General features: G+C 49.3%; 1 protein-coding gene across 6 annotated transcripts in view; it reads left to right on the top strand.

Annotated features, from left to right (window-relative positions):
- SNX29 (sorting nexin 29) overlaps positions 1-16,648 on the top strand; it is a 557,678-nt gene extending 541,030 nt beyond the window's left edge. For 4 of the 6 annotated variants that reach the window (XM_059896907.1, XM_059896909.1, XM_059896908.1 and 1 more), the window contains one exon: positions 10,965-16,648. In XM_059896907.1, the coding sequence (XP_059752890.1) occupies positions 10,965-11,094 (130 nt within the window). In that variant the 3' untranslated portion in view covers positions 11,095-16,648. The remainder of the gene's footprint in view (positions 1-10,964) is intronic. The other 2 variants (XR_009497586.1, XR_009497587.1) reach the window with 2 other exon arrangements.
- Positions 16,649-20,401: the final 3,753 nt, after the last annotated feature.

Raw genomic sequence — 20,401 nt, forward strand, 5'->3', positions numbered from 1 at the left:
CCCCTTTTCGGAAGAGCCTTTTACGTACTGGTCCCCAACCTAGGACATGATGCACAGACCTTCTGAAATGTCAGCCGAGTCAGATCAGGAGCCCCGGAAGCCCCACTCTGGGTAACAAGGAGCTGTAACTGAAGAGGCTCCCGGCCAGGCACCCGGTGCGGCCCCGTTAGCATCACGCCATTTGTAACGATCAGAATCTCATCTATCATGGTTTGTAGCCATGAAGTAATGAAAGCTGATGTGTCTGGGCGCAGTACAGGTAGGCAGTACAGTGTTGGTATGGACTTGTGCGATCTTCCTGGCAAAAAGGGACAAACGTATCTTTCTTTCTTTCTTTCTTTCTTTCTTTCTTTCTTGATTGATTGGTTGATTGATTGGCTGTGTTGGGTCTTCGTTTCTGTGCGAGGGCTTTCTCCAGTTGCGGCAAGTGGGGGCCACTCTTCATCGCGGTGCGCGGGCCTTTCACTGTCGCGGCCTCTCTTGTTGCGGAGCACAGGCTCCAGACGCGCAGGCTCAGTAGTTGTGGCTCATGGGCCCAGTTGTTCCGCGGCATGTGGGATCTTCCCAGACCAGGGCTCGAACCCGTGTCCCCTGCGTTGGCAGGCAGATTCTCAACCACTGCGCCACCAGGGAAGCCCTTTACTTTTTTTAATAGCATGGTTTATCCCAGAGATACACATGCCGCCATCCACCTGTCACTTTCTGTACCTTCCCCGCCAAGCTCGGCACTCCCTGTAGTCCAGTTTCCAAGCACAGATGAAACCCGTTCTCACTTCCCCCGTCTGATGGGTCATGGAGCCCTAGGGATGCTCTCTCTTCAACACCTTTGGATCACCATCCCCACCCCTGCTGCACTGCCACTGCCCCGTCTCGGGTCTGTCCTCAGGATCTTTCTCCCAGGGGGGCTACACCAGCCCCACAACGAGGCTCCCTGTCTCTGGGGCTCACCTCTGTCCTATGGCCCCCGGCCCCGTCGGGAGATCTTTAGAAGCTGTACCTTCACAGGCAGCCCCTCCCGCCACGATCCTCTGTCCACGATTCAGCCCCTGCCAGCTCCTCCAGCCACTAGAGCCCTCGTTGACAGAGAACACCCCCCGTGTTGTCTTGTTTAATCCTATAGCCCCATTTGTCAGATGGCAATCATAGATTGAGACTTTGCCTAGAACCAGGCTAAGAAACTTCTTACATAGATGATGATAGAGGAGATGCAGTGATGCTGGGGGGTGGAGCATGAAAAGGCTCGCTCAAGGTGAGTCAGTTCACAAATTGCAGCATCTTCCCAGAGCCCTGTAGGCCTTTTTTTTTTAAATTTATTTATTTATGGCTGTGTTGGGTCTTCGTTTCTGTGCGAGGGCTTTCTCCAGTTGTGGGAAGCGGGGGCCACTCTTCATCGCGGTGCGCGGGCCTCTCACTATCGCGGCCTCTCTTGTTGCGGAGCACAGGCTCCAGACGCGCAGGCTCAGTAATTGTGGCTCATGGGCCCAGTTGTTCCACGGCATGTGGGATCTTCCCAGACCAGGGCTCGAACCCGTGTCCCCTGCATTGGCAGGCAGATTCTCAACCACTGCACCACCAGGGAAGCCCAGGCCTTCTTTTTTTTCCTGCCAATACTGCCCTGTCATCTGCCACTCAGCCCAGAGGCTGAGAAGATGGGCCTGGGTGTGTGTCCTGCTGTATCACATAGGACACATGTGACATCGCACAAGTCCCTGCAGCTCAGGAAGCCATGCTAGACAGTAGCTTCTTGAGTTTTCACGTGTTAAACAGAGTCCTTACCTCCCAGGGTTGGTGGGAGAGAGAGCTACATAAAATAACGGTGGTGAGCCCTGCACCTGCCACACAGCAAGCCCGCAGTGAACAGACCTGTTATAATGACACATCGTCACTGTCACCACTGTTTTCCAGGCCACATCACCAACATCTGCGGCATTCCATGAACAGAATGCCTTGATTTAAAAGACCATCAGATTTCAAAGCAGGTTTATTTAGGAAGTAACCATTTTCATATTGAAAGATCCACCATAAGAAATGCACATAGAAAATGACCTGAAAAATCTACACTCCTGCACTAACAAACAGTGGTTGTCCACGGAGGGCAGGATTACCGGCTATTTCTGTTCCCTTCTTCACACCTGCATGTATTGGTTCCATTTCCTCCCCTACAGTGAGCCGGTGTCACTACTCTTTACGTTTGTTAATGATGCGAGGGCTCTCTACATCCTCCCGCTTCCCTTTGTACCGTCATTTAACTTGTGCGTATTCAACTACCAGGCCAGAGCTTGGACTAGAAAAATTTAAAGCTAAAATATTAAAAATCTGTCAGCAGAGAGCAGCAGTTACGTCAGCGCACTATTGAAAGCACGTGCGAAAGATCTTGAGAACATAGTACGGGATTTACTGAAATGGGGTTTGTGGGCACCTGGTGACAGACACGCCCTCCGCAGTTCCAATTGTTTCCAAAGGTCAGACGGTCTGTGCTGAAGGCACAGCCTCTCAGACGCGTACCATCGGCCCCAGCCTGACTGTGTGGTCTCCTGGGTCATCTAGTTGTGGGCTCTGGGGCCAGACTGCATGTTCAAGACCAGCCTCTGCTTCTTGCTTGCTCAGGGGACCCCGGACAAGTGGCTTCTGTGCTTTGATGTCCCCAGCTGGGAAACACGCCTCCTTCACAAGGCTGGCGTGCAGATTACATGAGAATCGGTGTAAGTTTTAGCCCAAGACCTGACAAGCAGTGGTCCTCTTTAATCCATCCAAAAGTGTTAAATCACCAAGTGCTTTTTGGGGTCGGGAACTGTGAGGACCCAAAGAAGAACCAGGCCAAGCCCTGCCTTCAGGGAACCCTTGGTACTGCCAGGGCCATTTCTGGGTCACATCCAGACGGTGACACTCTTTAGACCCAGGTCAAACCGAGGGACAGGAAACAGAGAGGAAGTGCCACGGAGGCCTCCTTCCTCAAATCCACAGGGTACAGCTCACAGAGAGAAATCCTCATGGATGTTAGTGGAGTGACGGAGTGCATGGGTAGAGGTGGGTCCCCATCGTGTGGTCCGGAGCCTGAAGGTGTGCCTACGAGCCAAGTCAAAGGCCGACTAGCCTGGCGCACCTTGACTGATGGGGGGCAAGGCCTCCCCTCCCCTCCCACAGACCGGAGGGCACGAGACACAGGGTGTGCACATCCCGGAGGCAGTTCTCCCAACTCCTGCAAGCACGGGCTCCGTCAGGGAACCGGGTACAGGAGGACAGCGGCCACACCTTCTACAGAAGGCCGCTCAGTCCCAGCTGTGTTCCAGGGTCCAGCCCAGCAGCAGGCGTGGCCCCTGCAAAGCCACCCTCCCAGCTGCAGAAGGCAGCTCCCAGCAAATGGAATATTGACCGGCCCTTGAAAGCCACTTTATAAGTGAAATGAACAGCAAATCTCTCCCCATGGTCATTTTCACTGAGGAGGGGTTGAGACCGGCGGATCAACTTCACCTGTGTGCCGGGGACGGAGAGGCCACGGCAGTGTGCCCCAGAGGCTTATTAAAAGGAACTGTCCCCCCTGGGGCTCCTGGCAGGGGCCACCTCCACAGACATGGACTCCCTTGGCACCTTGATGGTGGCCAGCAGTGGGGAGGGAATGTTGCTGAATGTGTCTGAGGAACGGAAGACCTGACAGGAGGAGGGGGCTCCAAACATCCCTGCCAAATGCCCATCTCTCTTCCATCTCTACAGATTTTTAGGGCACCTGTTCCAGAAAGCCTAGTATGGTCTCTTCAGAGAAGGTTCCTTCCTCTGCCTTCCAGCCTCCTGCCCTCAGGTCAGACAGATGGAAGACTTGAGTTGTGCTGGGGAAAGGAATGGGAGGTTTTGAGGTATATTTCTGTAGTTTTAAAAATCTTTGTAAAAGCCTCTATCCACTTCCCTTCATATATTGATGCCTCAGCCATCAAAGTTCTTAAGATTTTGCTGACCAGACTTTGCCTGTGCCTCTTTTATTTCAGTGATCTAGGGGCCTTGAAAGAGCCAACTCTATTCATATTTGTAACAGACTCAATAAATATGTGTTGGATGATACATGAGCAGTAGAAAGGACCAATATTATGCCCATTTCACAGATCAGAAAACTGAGTCTTGGGGAGGTTATAGATCTTCCTCAAAGGTCCTAAGGTGTCTAACTGAAGGCACACAGGTTTTCTGACTTTGAATATGGAGCTTCTGTTACTCCACACGGCCTTTGGAAGTCTATTTTTATGGTGGAAGTGGGGCCTTTCTTGCTCTCCACACTTCCCTTTTCTTGTCTGCAAAACTGGGGTAGACATACCTCCCGCATTAAAACAGAATCGGGTGGATCAGGAACGTAATTTTACCTTGCTCAGTGGTTCTGCTTCTGCCCAGATCCAGAGCCACCAGCCTGCTTTATTATAAAAACACAGGCCGGAGGAAAGAAGAGCTTCTCGGTGGCCTGATTTCTATCAATGGGGCTGGGTAAGAAACAGCACTATTCTTTAAATCTCACTAGTGCACAAGGCCAACAAAGGCGTGAGCAATGAGAATTTCAGCCTGAGGACACAGAAATGTGATGGCATGCAAGGTGGCGGCTGCAGTGAGCTTTGGTGTAAAAAAAATCCATGGTCCTTGTTTAAGGCTGTCCTTGCAACCGTGAGACCTTCCTGCTTCCCTGGAGCTGCATGTGCACAGCCCTGGGCTCTGCTGATGGACCTCAGTCCTGGGGTGCATGTGGCCTTGGCCCTGGCTCTCTCCTAGAGGGAAGGGACCCGGGGAGAATCCCAGGTCTCTTTCCCATTCAGAGCAGGCCCCACCCTTTTCTCCATCCACCCCGGACCCCTGTCACCTCCCAGTTTATACTTACCAACAATCCCATGCCTTCAGATACTAATGTTAAACCATGTGAAATTGCCAATACTAGACTTATTTTTTGTTGTTGTTTTTGTGGCAAGAGCATTTAACCTGAAACCTTCCCCCTTCACAAATTTTAAGTGTACAATACAGGACTGTTGACTGTAGGTACAGTGTTGTAAAGCAGGTCTCTAGAGCTTATTCCTCTTTTTTTTTTAATTTAAATTTTATATTGGAGTATAGTTGATTTACAGTGTTGTGTTAGTTTCAGGTGTACAGCAAAGTGATTCAGTTATATATATACATATATATTTTTTCATACATATGAAAAAATTCTTTTTCAGATTCTTTTCCCTTATTACAAAATATTGAGGATAGTTCCCTGTGCTATACAGTAGGTCCTTGTTGATTATTTTATATATATTGGGTTGGCCAAAAAGTACCTTGGGTTTTTTAGTAAAAATAAGACAGTTTTCACTTTCACCAAGAACTTTATTGAGCAACGTATTCACCCTTTTGTTCTACTACTATCTGCCGTTTTTCAGGCAACTCCATAATTCCGTCTTCCCAAAACTTTTTATCTTTTTGAGAAAAGAACTGTTCCAGGTGCCTTTTACAGTCTTCCAGGAAATTGAAATTTTTTCCATTAAGAGAATTTTGTAAAGATGGAAATAAATGGAAATTCAACGGTGCAATGTCTGGTGAATACGGCGGATGAATCAGAACTTCCCAGCCAAGCTGTAACAGTTTTTGCCTGGTCATCAAAGAAACATGCGGTCTTGCGTTATCCTGATGGAAGATTATGCGTTTTCTGTTGACTAATTCTGGATGCTTTTCAGTGAGTGCTGGTTTCAGTTGGTCTAATTGGGAGCAGTACTTGTTGGAATTAATCGTTCGGTTTTCTGGAAGGAGCTCACAATAGAGGACTCCCTTCTAATCCTACCATATACATAGCATCACCTTCTTTGGATGAAGACCGGCCTTTGGTGTGGTTGGTGGTGGTTCATTTCGCTTGCCCCACGATCTCTTCCGTTCCACATTATCGCACAGTATCCACTTTTCATAGCCCGTCACAATTTGTTTTAAAAATGGAACGTCTTCTTTACGTTTCAGTAGAGAATTGCTTGTCAAAATACGGTCAAGAAGGTTTTTTTTCACTGAACTTACGTGGAACCCAAACATCAAAGCGATTAACATAACCAAGCTGGTGCAAGTGATTTTCAACGCTTGATTTGGATATTTTGAGTATGTTCGCTGTCTCTTGCGTGGTGTAACGTTGACTGTTCTCAGTTAGTGTCTCGATTTGATCGCTGTCAACTTCAACTGGTCTACCCGACCCTGGAGCATCGTCCAGCGAGAAATCTCCAGCACAAAACTTCGCAACCCACTTTTGACATGTTTGATCAGTCACAGCACCTTCTCCATACACTGCACAAATCTTTTTTTTGCATTTCAGTTGCGTTTTAACCTTTCTTGAGATAATAAAGCATAATATGCTGAAAATGTTGTTTTCTTCCACCTTCAATATTAAAATGGCTACACAAAAATTCACCAATTTTGATAAGTCTTAATTTTTAAGTGCACGCTGATATGACAGCTGTCACATACAGTCTAACAACATTGTTTTGAATGAAGTTAAAGACAACTAAGTGCTACTAGAGCCATCTTACGGAAAAAACCGAAGGAACCTTTTGGCCAACCCAATAGTAGTATGTATCTGCTAATCCCAACCTCCTAATTTACCCCTCCCCCCAACATTTCCCCTTTGGTAACCAAAGTTTGTTTTCCAAGTCTGTGAGTCTGTTTCTGTTGAAAATAAGTTCATTTGTATCATTTTTTTTAGATTCCACATATAAGTGGTATCATATGATATTTGTCTTTCTCTGTCTTACTTCACTTAGTATGATAATCTCTAGGTCCATCCATGTTGCTGCAAATGGCATTATTTCGTTCTTTTTTATGGCTAATATTCCATTGTATATACCACATTTTCTTTAAACATTCCTCTGTCGATGGACATTTAGGTTGCTTCCATGTCTTGGCTATTGTAAATAGTGCTGCAGTGAACACTGGAGTGCATGTATCTTTTTGAATTACTGTTTTCTCTGGATATATGCCCAGGAGTGGGATTGCTAGATCATATGATAGTTCTATTTTTAGTTTTTTAAGGAACATCCATACTGTCCTCCATTGTGGTTGTACCGGTTTACATTCCCACCAACAGTGTAGGAGGGTCTCCAGCATTTATTGTTTGTAGGCTTTTTGGTGATGGCCATTCTGACCAGTGTGAGGTGATACCTCATTGTAGTTTTGAATTGCATTTCTCTAATAATTAGCGTTGTTGAGCATCTTTTCATGTGCTTTTTGACCATCTGTATATCTTCTTTGGAGAAATGTCTGTTTAGGTCTTCTGCCCATTTTTTGATTGGGTTTTTGTTTTTGTTTTTTGACAGAGCTGTATGAGCTAGCTGTTTGTAAATTTTGGAGATTAATCCTTTTTTGGTTGCTTCATTTGCAGATATTTTCTCCCATTCTGTGGGTTGTCTTTTCGTTTTGTTTATGGTTTCCTTTGCTGTACAAAAGCTTTTAAGTTTAATTAGGTCCCAGTTGTTTGTTTTTATTTTGATTATTCTAGGAGGTGGATCCCAAAAGATATTGCTGCGATTTATGTCAAAGACTGTTCTGCCTGTGTTTTCCTCTAGGAGTTTTATAGTATCCAGTCTTACATTTAGATCCCTAATCCATTTTGAGTTTAGAACTTATTCATCTTATTCAACTGCAACATTATGCCTGTCAGTTAGTAACTCCCTACTTGCCCCTCCCCCTGCCCCTACTAACCACCATTCCAGGCTTTGGTTCTCCAAGTTTGACTATTTCAGATGCCTCATGTAAGTGGAATCATACAGTAGCTGTCCTTGTGACTGGCTTATTTCACCTAGCATAGTGTCCTCAGCATTCATCCGTGTTTTCACATAGGTCAGAATTTCCTCTTTTTTTTAAAGGCTTGAATATTCCATTGTATGGATGGACCACATTTTTTATCCATTCACGGAGATTAGGTTATTGGCACATCTTCCCTGTTGTGAATAGTGCTGCGGTGAACATGGGGGTGCAGAGAGATTTCTTCCAGATCCTGATTTCTATTCTTTTGGATAAATATTTATTCTACCCTAGAAGCCTTGGCTCAAAGCCAACAAGACCCTTGCCTAAGGAAACGCAGCTCGTTAGTGGCTCCACGTGGGGTGAACTCTCCTGCCGTTGCCACGGCGCTGTGAGGGCCGGGCGATCATCATCCCCGTGTGGCAGGCAGCCCAGGACACGAGGCTCGAGGGCAGCGAGCAGAGCCCGTTGGCGGGGGACCCGAGGGTGTCCTGGCTCCGAGGCCCCGCCCTCACCCGCTGCGCTACTCCCCACACAGGTGCCTTTGGTGAAACTAAATGAAATGCCAGAGTCCTGGCCCCGCTGTCTCGTAACTGTCCCCTCGCACCAGCCAGGCTCCCGCCTCTCCCGGGCCCTCCCAGGAGCCAGCTCTGGGGACCACGGGCTCTGGTCACTGTGGGCAGAGGTCCTCCTGGCCTCGCACATCATGCCCAGTGATGACAGCCGCCACGGGCACAGGGGCAACTGGCTGGACCCCTGACCCCGGACAGTGTGAGGGGAGGAGGTTGGGGAGGCCAGTGGTTTACAGTGACCTTTACACCTGAGCCCACCTGCACACTCGCAATCATCAGCCCTTCACAGGGGGGCAAAGATTCCTTCCAGCATCTCCTGCCCATCCTCTAAGCGGCATTCAGGGATAAAGAGGCTTATGGTAATGTGAGTGTTTGGGAAGAAGAGAGGGCCGTGGCGGCTTTGGGCCCGTGGCCAGTGCCATTCCGAAGGAGGTACCCAGAGGATTCGGAGCAGCTCCAGCTTTGTTCAAGGTCAGATGCTTCTCTTCCCTCCATGCACAGAAGGTAAGCACACCCTGGCTCCCATGGGAGAAGGTGGTAATTAGAAGGATTTTTCATTTTATTATCTTACTGAGATGTCGTCCCAAATGGGAAATGAGGGACATCTCACTGAGCACAGTGTCTGGGTCCCTGAAAAGGCGTGAAAATCAGCTCGTGTAAACCGAACCACTCCTGAGATGCAGGAAGCAAGTGGCCATTTCAGGGACCCCTACGGGGACCATTTCTCTTTGGATATGATCTATTCCTTTGCTTATCTGGACTGGGCCTGGAGACAGCTGCTGGTGATTCTGGATCTGCCACTTACTCGCTGGTGGCTGTGTCCTCCCTGAGCCTCTGGGCTCAGCTCTAGCTGGGCTCTGTCTTCCCTTGCAGAGTCCTCCAGGACTCGCGTCCGGAAAGCCCTTGGCACAGAGTCTGATGCCACAGAGACAGTCAGGATGTGCGAACAACCTTTAATCTTTGTTTTTTAAAAGCATTTTGTATCAGTGAGATATTTATTATCAACGTTTTCTCTTATTTCTCTTTTATATTTTCTGTCAGCTGTGATCTCACCATTTAGAGGCAGTTATTATTCCATTACCAAGTCGTGTTGATTCTACTTTCTATTCAAATTTCAGTCTGTGGTAGACAGAATGACACCCCCCCACAAATTCTGTACCCTAACCCCTGGAACCTATAAATGTGTCCCCTTACATGGCAAAGGGGACTCAGTAGATTTAAGGATTGGGGCAGAGGGGAGATGTCCAGGTGGGTCCAATGTGATCACAAGGGTCTTTATAAGGAGGAGGCAGGAGGGTCAGAGGGAAAGAGAGTTGAAGATGCTGCAGTGTTGGCTTTGAAGATGGAGGCGGGGGCCACGAGCCGAGGCAAGCAGGCGGCCTGCAGGGGCTGGGAAGGGCCAGGAAGGATTCTCCCTTGGAGCTTCCGAGAGGTACACCTTGAACGTAGCCTCATAAGGCCCGTTTGGGACTTCTGGCCTCCGGAACTGTAAGACAGCACAGCGTGTTGTTTTAAGCCACCAAGTGTGTGGTAATGTGTTACAGCAGCCGTGGGAAATAAGACAGAGTTCACCACCTCTGCATTCACAGCCCCAGCCCAGGCTTCTGCGCGTGCCTGGAGCAGCGGCCTTGGCATCGGGCACTTCCCAGTGCAACCAGATCACGGAGCCCCCGCCGCCGAGAGCCCTCCGGCAGATGCCCTTCACCCTCCAGCTGCTCCCTCCCTGCCTCTCCCAGTGCTCCGGTGCCCAGAGCCTCCTGGCCCCAAGCTTCACCCAGGCTGGCCCCCTACGCCCGCTCTCAGGCACTTCCTGCCATGCCCCAGGCTCCCTGCTCGGGGAGGCTCTGGTGGCATTTGTAACCTAAGTCTTTGAACGTGTGATGTTTTTAACCCTCCTTTGGACTGTGAGCTCCCCGGGTCCTGGGAGAATCCGTTTTGTTCACCGTTTATCCCCAGTGCCTTGCACGGTGCTTGGCCCACGTGGGTGCGCCAAGATTCACAGAGTAAACAAATGTATCCTTCAGGTGTTTTCTGTACACGGCGGGGTTACAGCCTCCCTACTGTGCTTTAACCTGTGTTGGAATCATACGCCCTTACTGGCTCATAAACGCACTCCCGTGCCCCTGTGCGTACCGGCTGCTGCTGTCTCGTGGTTATAGGTGTTTTTTCACCAGTCTATCCAGTATCAGTGATCCTTGCATTGGACTCATAAGTTGTTCCGTATTTCTGGCTCTTTTACATACTGCTGTCGTAAACGCCCTTACAATTGGACGTTGGCAGACATAATTCCCTCTCCTGTGTTCGTGCATCTTTTATGACTTTAAATGCAGTGTTCTCCCAAGCATTTTCTTTCTTTGACTTTGAAATGTGCCTTTGCTGGAAGATCAATGAAGATGGTGAGAAGACAGCCGGGGCCAGAACCATCTTTCGTTGACTTAAAAGCGGGTCCAGAGCTGCAGCCCCAGTGCTGTGCTGGGCGCTGCTGACGGACAGGAAGTTCACACGACAACGTGGACGCCCCTCCCCATTTCTCCACACCGCCCTTGCCACCCAACCACGCAGCAGCCATGCCCCGGAGGCCACTCCCGCTGTCCACCCCACCCCCTGCCGCCCTGCCTGTAGCTATTTGCACTTGGAACCCTGACTTAACCCGATTCTCCCTGCTCTATCTTACAGTGACGTCACCCCTCCCGGAGAACCGCTGACCAAGAACAGCCGGCCCAAAGTGGCTTCCCGCTTCCCCAAGCTGTCCCGCGGTCACCCCAGGGAGACGCGCAACGTGGAGCCCCAGAGCGGCGACCTCTGACCTCGACGGCCACCCAGACTCAGGCCCTACGTGCTGCGCCAGCTGCCTCCACCCCGGCCACGGCAGCTGGCCCCTTCCACCTCGGAGGGACACCCCTGTCCCCCCGGTGAACGCCAGAGAGCACACCTTCCCCACCGGTTCCGTGACCCCCTGATTAAACTGGGCCATGTGAGAGCAGGGCAGGTCCTCGCTGGACAGACGCAGACATGTGGGCCCTGCTCTCCCTGGCCCTGCCCTGGGCCATGAGGGCCAGCCGTTCCCCTCCCTCCAGCCCAGGGGCCGGCAGGAGGGTGGGCGCTGGGTCGGGCTCGGAGCCCCCTGGTTGAGATGCACAAGTCTGATGTCTCAGTTGGTCAGAAGGTTCATCAAGAAACCACCTCTTAACTCTTTCCCACGTGGGAATTCGAATGACTGGTTTTTTTTTCCCCCTGTTTAATGTAATTGCCTGCTACAACCTATGGACGTGAAGGGTTTGGGTGGAGGCTAGTTCCTTTCCATGCTCTCCCGACCAGTGGTCAGTAGACACCCTAGTTCTTGCCACCATGCTCCAGGGAGACAGTCCCGTGGCCTTCGTGTGAAGGAGCCATGAGAGGGATGCGGAACTGTGGTTCTTGGAGAACTTCCCTACCTCCTTATGGTTGGTTCTGGAAGGACCAGCCCCTGTAGGAAACCTGAGGCACCCTGGGCCCATGTGCACCTGGTCAGGCCAGCCATCAGCAGCCACCCAGTGACCCGTATTGGAGAGCCTGGGCTATCCAGGAGTCGGTGGCCCTGGCCTCGGAAGCCTAGAGGAGAGCCCTCAGGCTGTTAGAGACTCGGCTCCGGGAAGCATTCCAGAAGGTTCTGTGGGCCTCGGGCTTTCAGACCTGGCCCCGGGGCTCCGAGGAGCTCAGCGTGGCTCTCTGTGAACTTGGACACAAGTGTCCCCTCTGCACAGGTCATGATCATGCCCTAAAGACGAGGGTGTGCGGCACAGCCTCTGCCGGCCAGCGCGCTGTCCGTGGGAGCAGGGCCCTGCGTGCCCCCGAGACCACCGCCTCTGCTCCTCCCATTCAGAGCGGGGCCCCGGCAGGTGGAACAGGAGGAGGAGCAGCGGCAGGTCGCCCCGTGGGACCTGAGCCATTTGGCTAGAATCATGGAACTCTCTCCCACCCCGGGCAAGAGCCAATCTCAGCTGCTGATACAAAGAGAGGCATTTTCTGGGGACAGTAGCCGACGTAAATGTGTGTGAAAGATGGTCCGTAGAAGGCTAACCACTCATCAGCTTACAACTGGGTGAGCGGTGTGGGTAATCATTGAGCGTTTCCTAGATAGCGGAAAACTCTGGAAGGAATGGCCTGGAAGGTTTGTGCTGCGTGTTCCTCCCGTCAGCCAAACGGAACTTATCAGAGCAGTTAAGCAGAGCTGAGATCATCTACGCACAGCCCTCCAGAGACTCGGAGGAGGCCTGAGTGACTTCTGAGGGAACATTCTGCCAGGTGAGCCAGGTCCAGGTGAGCAAAACTAGCCAGCTGTTCTCCGCAGATGGAGTGGGGAGTGCGTGTCTGGGGGCCCTGCTGTCAGCTCGTGGGGGTCCGAGGACCCGAGGGACGCTGTGTCCTAGAAAGGCAACGTGGTTTCTCTCTTCCGCGTGTGAGCCGAGGGAGCCGCTGCACATGCACTTTGTTGGAATCCCGAGTCCCACAGCGCTGCCTTGAACACAGAGCCCTCCTCGACCAGATCCTCCGGGACTGTCCGGAAGCTCCAGCTGCCCCAGATCCCAGCCCCCCGCATTTAGGTCCCTCCACAGCAGTCAGTTTGATGCCAGCTGACAGGCTGCACAGCCGGATCTGTTCCCAAGGTGTCTCCTCTCTGGTTGTACTAGACCCAGAATGGAACCACTGCCCCAACACCCCCCAGGGCCAAGGGTTCCGACCAGCCAGCCTTTTCTGGCGCCTGACCCGAAACACATCTGAGTGCAAGTCTGGTCTCGCCTTCTCCAACCACCCCACCAGCAGCCAGCTTTGACATTCTGTGCACGGAGTTAAAAAAAGAGCCAAAAAAAATAAAGGCACCCATAGCTACGGCGGACAGATGCTGAGCTGGGAGATACAAATGCACTCGCAGCCCGTATTTAAAAAGGAGAAGCTCTGCCTCCCCATTTTTTAAAGCTTAATTATTCACAGAAAACTTGCCCCGCTCTCCCAAAACGTGGATTGTAAAAAGCATGTTCCTGGGGGCCCCACGGGGACCCTCCAGGCTGCTTGCTATCTGCACCTCCGTTTTTGTGATCCTGCAGAAACCCTGATCCTTCAATTCCTTTGATTTCAGCTCAGACATGCATGTGACATGCACATTACAGCACCTCCTCAAAGCCTTAACTTTGGAATCACATAGGAATGTTCTGCAGTGATTAGTCCATCCAGCTGCTCAAAATACTCCTGCCCTGCTCTCCAGGGTGGCGGGATGGACTTAGAAGGGGCGGACTCCCCAGCTCCTAGAGAAAGAATAAAACACCGAGGTCCAGGCCGAGGTCTGGGACACAAAATGCCAGCCCCTGAGGATGGGTCAATATCTGCCCATCAACCCAAATCCAATTCAGAGGGTGGGATATCCCCTGGAACCCATCAGGGGGAAAGACAGCCCTTCAGAAAGGAGCAGTTGACATTGCTTCTCTCTCCTTGATCAAATTAGAAAATTGTTTGGAGCCTCCAAAGTTGGCGTCTGAGAGAGGAAGCCACCCCCCATTCTGAAAGGAGCTGAAGGGCCCGTCTCTCTAGAAGGCCTTGACCCTCTGGTACCCCACCTGTTCGGGGAGGGAGAGGCCCCTCCAGGTCCCCTCTGCAAAGCCAGGCTGTCTGCTCAGGGGCGGCTTCAGCCAGAATGGGATGCAACATCAGCCGGGTCCATCTCTGCCATCATCTTGTTTGCTCCCTCCTTTTCCCCCAGATAAAGGAGACCCAGGAAAAGCAGGGCTGGGCAGAGACATCTCTCCTTAAAAGAGAAAACCAAAGCTCCCAGGAAGGGCGGTCCGAGGCTGGTGTAAACCTCGCCCAGAAGCGAGCTTTCTCAGCTCCTACTCCTGCAGCTGGTCTGGAATCCTGGCTTGAAACAACCCAGCATCTCTCCACAGTCAGGCCCTGGGGGAGGAGGCGGCTTTCCTGGAAGAGGCTGTTAAACCCCACAGTGGTCGCCTTTAACACCATCACCAGGCCCATCCAGGGGCTTCCTAGCTACGAAAGGGATCACCTGATTGAGTTGTAGAGACAGTGCCATCTTGTGAGACCTGGCAAGAGGTGTGAACGGTGAGGGGGAGGGACGTGGACCAGTGTTTGTGGACAAGGTCTGGTCACACAGCATGGGGCCTATTGAGATGTGTTCTTTGATAACCGCTGGATTTTACAGCAGTGCTGGGTGTAGTGCCGGGCTGTGCTGTGCCTTTAAAACAACAGAGGCAATCAAAGCTGTCTACATCAGTGGGATTGATAACACAGCTGCAGCTAATGCCCAGAGGCAGCAGGCACTGGAGGCCCAAGAATTAATCCCCAGGTTTTGGGCTCAGAATCAGGAAACAGGAATGAAGACCCACCCACCAGCCCAGTTGATCCAAAGCACTCCTAACACCCTGAACTAGGGCTCTGCGGCCCTGCGCAAGCTGGTGGCCTTGCCTCCTCTTTTTCTCCTATTATTTCCTCATGAGACAGTTTGCCCACTGGAGGACCAGGTCACAGGGTTTCAGGCCTTGGTCCCCCACGCCACCTGCTCACCCTCACAGGGGGTGCCGCCAGCTGGACCCCTCACCTGGAGGCCAGGTCCTGACCTCGGGCCCCGGCAGACCTCTCCTAACCAGTCACGTCTGGCATCCTTCCTTCATCCCTCAGCCTGGCAACTCGGTACCAGCGCCCATTCATGGGAGGTGCTCTCCCCCAAAGGGGGCACCTCGCCTGGGCGTGTCACTGACAGTAAAGAACAGGCTGGATTCTCAGCCTCAAGCCACGTGGGCATCCCCCAGGACCTGCCAGAGAAGGACCCTGCCTGGGAGCATCAGATCGGCTAAGAGGCGTCCTAGAAGGAGCACGCCCTGCTCAAGCTTCAACCCCAAAGGCAATAACTAACTGTCTTGACCCTGTCTCGGTGTTTCCCTCGGGACACTGCCACCCACACTGGACCTTCCCCCAGGCTGGGCGCTTCTGGCACGCAGGCATCTGCTCACGAGCAAGGCCTTTTGCAATGATCATTTTTCACAGTATTGTGTATTGTTTCATTAAAGCTAACATTAAATGTCTGCTGTTCAGATTGGCTTCTGTGCTAATTTTGCACAATTGTAGCACTGTATATTTTATCTAACATTCCCATGCCAAAAAATTCATTTTTCATGTTTCCCTAACATGTGGTCTTGATTACGTTTCTAAAATAAAACTTGGGCGACTGGATCGATAGAAGTGAGCGTGGAGGCTTGCCGATCTCCGTGCTCTGAGCAGAGCAGCTGTCTTCTCACCCCACAGTGACTGAAACGCCCCTGCTCAGTTCAGGGCGGGATTCTGACCTTCCCTTCCGCCATGCCCGTTGCCGTGGATGGGCCTGATTCGGGTAGTTCTCAAGTCTGTCAAGGAGCCCTTACTTTCATCTCTGAATCCTAACAACCGCATTAAATGGGTTTCCTCATCTACCCAATCATCAGTTTAGGAAGAGAAGTGGAAAAAAAAATCTGGTTTCTCTGAAAGATGGTTGAGCCTACAGCAAGGATGAGCAACCCCACTCGAAGGCCAGGCTGGATCCATGAGTGTTTCGCGGTCCGGGGATTTACTTCTTTCTTACTGGCACATAAATGTTTTGCCACCATCACTGAAAACCACTAGCTGACCCGCCCAGGCTCCCCGCCTGCCCTCGAATCCCATCAGGTCTGCCTCCTGCCTTCATGAACTGCAAGGGGAGAAGCCACGCACCTCTGACGATTCCGCCATCACCTGAGACCATACAAGGGGACGCCCTTGCAAAACCTGGGACTGAGGACGTGGAAGGTTACAAAATGGGGGATCACATGTCTGCGCCCAGAGTTGCTAGCCCCTCCAGAGATGAGCTGGAGAACAGGCATAGCCAGGAGTGAGGGGGTGGTGGATTTTTTTATTATCTAGCATTCATCCTGGAAAGAATGTCTTTGCCTCTGCCGCCTTAGTGGCACCATCCCTGGCATCGCCATTTGGTAGAACACTTTGCTTAACTCATCAGATGCTCACTTCTTGGAGGAGGGAGTCTTTTGACTACAGGCGCCATGGTGACCCAGCCGGAGTCACCCACGATCGGGTCCCAGTGAGCCGTCTGTCGCAGGGAACAAGGCGACAAATCTAGAGTCTAGTGTCTGGACGTGAGGCCTAGAAGCCCGCGGATTCGCTCTGAAACACGTAGTATTATCTTAACTACCCTGCTCTGTTAAGGTTTACACAATAGAATTTTTAAACAAATGTGTTTAATTTTCTAAACTCTCTTGTATTAAAATTTTCTTTTGGAATAAGCTGTGGTAATTTTGTTACAATCTGGTTGAGACACACCTCTTTACAACTGACAACATTAAAACAGTGACATTTTCTAAATTAGATACTCGGTTTATGGTCTCTCTGATTCTTTGTGTCCGTTCTTTTTTCAGCAGTTGGGGATTAGGTGAACTTTCAATATACATGTTATAAAAACTTCCAGAAAGGTCCTTCACCATTGCACATGTTATCCTGAACAACAGGATTTGACTGGACAAACATCACTTGGATTTGAAGTGGAGCAAAATCCTATTTTGAGTTATTAGGCAGGTCTGTATTAATTGGAGATGTAGAATCAAAATTCTATACAGAAGGGAAAAAGCCCCTCCTATTCATTCACTAAGAAACAGACAGTTATTGGGCACCTACCATATATCATCATGCGAGGCACTGGGCATGCAGCAGTGACCAAGACAGAAAAGACCCCTGCCGTTTTGGACTAACATTCCAAGTAAGGCAGATGGACAATAATATGTATATTTCTTCCTATCTATCTATCTCTCCATCCATCTCTCTGTCTATACACACACACACTTCTTAAAGTCAGCCATCCAGATAATTAGAAGACCGCAGTAAGCGCCATGAAGGAATAAGCAGGGCTTGGAGGAAGGATCTCCTGTAAATAGTCCAGGCCAGGCTTTCTCACCCTCAGCACTGCTGACATTTGGGGCTGGACAATTCTGTGTCAAGGGGACTGTCCTGCCACTGTAAGATGGTCAGCAGCCCTGGCCTCTACCCGCTAAATGCCCCTAGAACCCTTTCCGTACTGACAACCGGCAATGTCTCAAGATTTGACCACACGTCCCCGGAGTGAGGAATGGTCCCCCCTTGAGAACCATGAGGCTAGACCAAGGGGTTCTCTTGGGCAGATGTGACATTTAAGCTGTGACCTGAAGGATGAGAAAGAAATACTACACTGTCCCCTGCTCCCCACCCCAAATTTACATTGGCTTAAAAATTCATACCCTATAGCAAGGTACTTAACCTTTTTAACCAGGATGATAAGAGCCTAGGCATAAGGTCAGTATATAAAAGTCATACCCGCAAATCCTGGGGAGATTCTGCTCAGGGCCCCACGAAGGGTGCACTGCAGACTGCTGAGCCCAGTGCTGTGGAAAGGGCACCCCCCGGGCTGATAAAACAGGAGAAGGGGTGGGACCAACGCTGGTTTCTGAGGGCGTGTACATGGATCGCACTGCGTCCTGTGCTCTACAGCCTCCAGGTTACTTAACCCTATGCCAACCCAATGTATCCTGTATTTGAACAGATGAGAAAACTATGCACAGGTTGAGTGCTGGCCCGAGGTCCCCCAGCCTCAAGGTAGAAAAGAAACAGAGGACTGTTTCCGCCGTGCCCACAGCCTGGACTGTCTTGGCCACACTCTAATCTGTCCTGGTCTCCCCTCCCTCGCTTCCAGTACGGAACAAACTCCCCGATAATCCTCAACCTCTCCTCCAGCTTCCCAGCCATCTCCAAGCATGGCTATCTCCCAAGGGCCCTATTCACTCGAGCTCCCCCAAGGAAAGGCTGTCTTTTTTATTCTCCCTCAATCCATATTCCCAATACTCAATTTCCCTGCTTCAAACCACTTTGCCTCCTTAAAAACATCAATTCCTTTGACGTTCATGCCATGCACCTGTAACACTCTCTACGCCTACGCTTGGACTTGTATATTGACCTCCGAGCTGCTTCTCACTCACTGATGATTAACGCCTCACTCAGGGGCCCCTCCATCCCCTCCAGCCACAGCCCGCATCTCGCTTCTCTGAGCTGCTTCCTCTCCAGAGGCTATTCCTCTGTGCCACTTGCAGCTCTTCTAGACCAACGTGGCGGCCATCACTGCACCACCTCTGTAATCTTGACGTCAGACTCTCTGCTCTGATCCACTCTGTCACCCCAGCACTTTGCTCTAGTGCCCTCACCGCAACAACTGTTCAAATTTTTCAGGCCTGCAATCTGTCATTTTTAAAAACCTGTCCTCCTCACATACTCTTGCCAAGCACCCCCGTCCCAGTGCTGGTTCTGTGGGCCATGAGGATCATCACTCCCTTTCGGGGACATCCGTGATTCCCCTGCCCCTCTTTCACACTTACTTGGCAAAAACCCAGCCCTAGTCAAGCCCAACTGACAAGCTAGTCTAAAAGCCAGTATTACTTGTAACTTTGTTTTTAACTCCTTGTAACTCCACATTTTGTTTTCTTTATAATTTAAGAGACTAATGCATTTTAAAAAATTATTAGTTTATGTTTGGGAGCACACAATGTACAAAGATGTATAAAGGGGGTGGGGATGGAGCTGTAAAGGAGCAGGGTTTTTTTGTTACTAAAGTTAAGCTGATGTAAATTCAAATCATTATTCAAAGTAACTTTAGGTTGTTAAATGTAATCCTCATGGTAATCACAAAGAAAACAGCTATAGAATATACACAAAAGGAGATGGGAAAGGAACAGTTCATGACAAAAAACTAAACACCAAAGACAGCAGTGCATGGAATGAGGGACAAAAAAGCTATAAGGCATATAGAAAATGAATAGCAATGACAGAATAAGTCCCTCCTTATCAGTAATTAAATTTAAATGGATTAAACTTTCCAACCAAGACAAAGATTGGCAGGATGAATAAAAACACATGATCCAACTATATTTTGTCCACAAGAGATTCACTTTAGATCTAAAACCACAAATAGATTTAAAGTGAAAGTATGGAAAAAGATATTCCATGCAAGTAGTAACCAAAAGAGGAGTGGCTATACAATATCAGACAAAATAGATTTTAATGAAAGTTTCAATACAGGAAGAAGATATAACAATTATAAACATTTATGCACCTAATAATAATTATCAAAAAATAGAAAGCAAAAACTTACAGAATTGAACAGAGAAATAGACAGTTCTACAGTTATAGCTGGTGACTTCAATAACCCACTCTCAATAATGGACAGAACGATCAGACAGAAGATAAGTAAGGAAATAGAGGATTTAACACAATAAACCAACTAAATCTAACAGACATACACAGAGCACTTTACCCAATAGTAGTGGCATATACATGCTTCTGAAGTGCACATGGGACATTTTCCAGGATAGACCATATGTTAGGCCACAAGTCTCAACAGATTCTAAAAGATAGATTTCATACAAAGTGTCCTCTCCAACCTGATGGGATAAAGTTAGAAATCAAGAACAGAAGGAAAATGGAAAATTCACAGATTTGTGAAAAACAATACAAACAACCAATGGATCAAAGAAATCACAAGGGAAATTAGAAAATACTTCAAGACAAATGAAAATGAAAACACGACATACCAAAACCTTTGGGATGCAGCAAAAGCAATGCCAAGGGAGAAATTTATAGCTATAAATGCTTATATTAAAAAACTGGAAAGACCTAAATCAGCACTCTAATTTACAACTTCAGGAACTAGAAAAAGAACAAACTAAACTCAAAGTTAGCAGAAGGAAGGAAATAATAAAAATTAGAGCAGAAATAAAAGAGAGTGGAAAAGCAACAGAAAATTAATGAAAGTTGTTGAAATATATCAACAAAATTGACAAACCTTTAGCTAGATGGACCAACGAAAAGAGAAGAAGCTTTGATTTACTAAAATCAGAAATGAAAATGGGGACATTACTACTGATTCTACAGACATAAAAGGATTATGAGTACCATGAACAATTTCATGCCAACAAGTTGGATAACCTAGATGAAATGGACAAATTTCTAGAAACACAAAACCTACCAAGACTGGATCAAAGAAATAGAAAATCTGAATAAACTTATGTATAACTAGTAAGAAG

Source organism: Balaenoptera ricei, chromosome 15 (genome assembly GCF_028023285.1).
Source record: "Balaenoptera ricei isolate mBalRic1 chromosome 15, mBalRic1.hap2, whole genome shotgun sequence".
Taxonomy (NCBI): domain Eukaryota; kingdom Metazoa; phylum Chordata; class Mammalia; order Artiodactyla; family Balaenopteridae; genus Balaenoptera; species Balaenoptera ricei.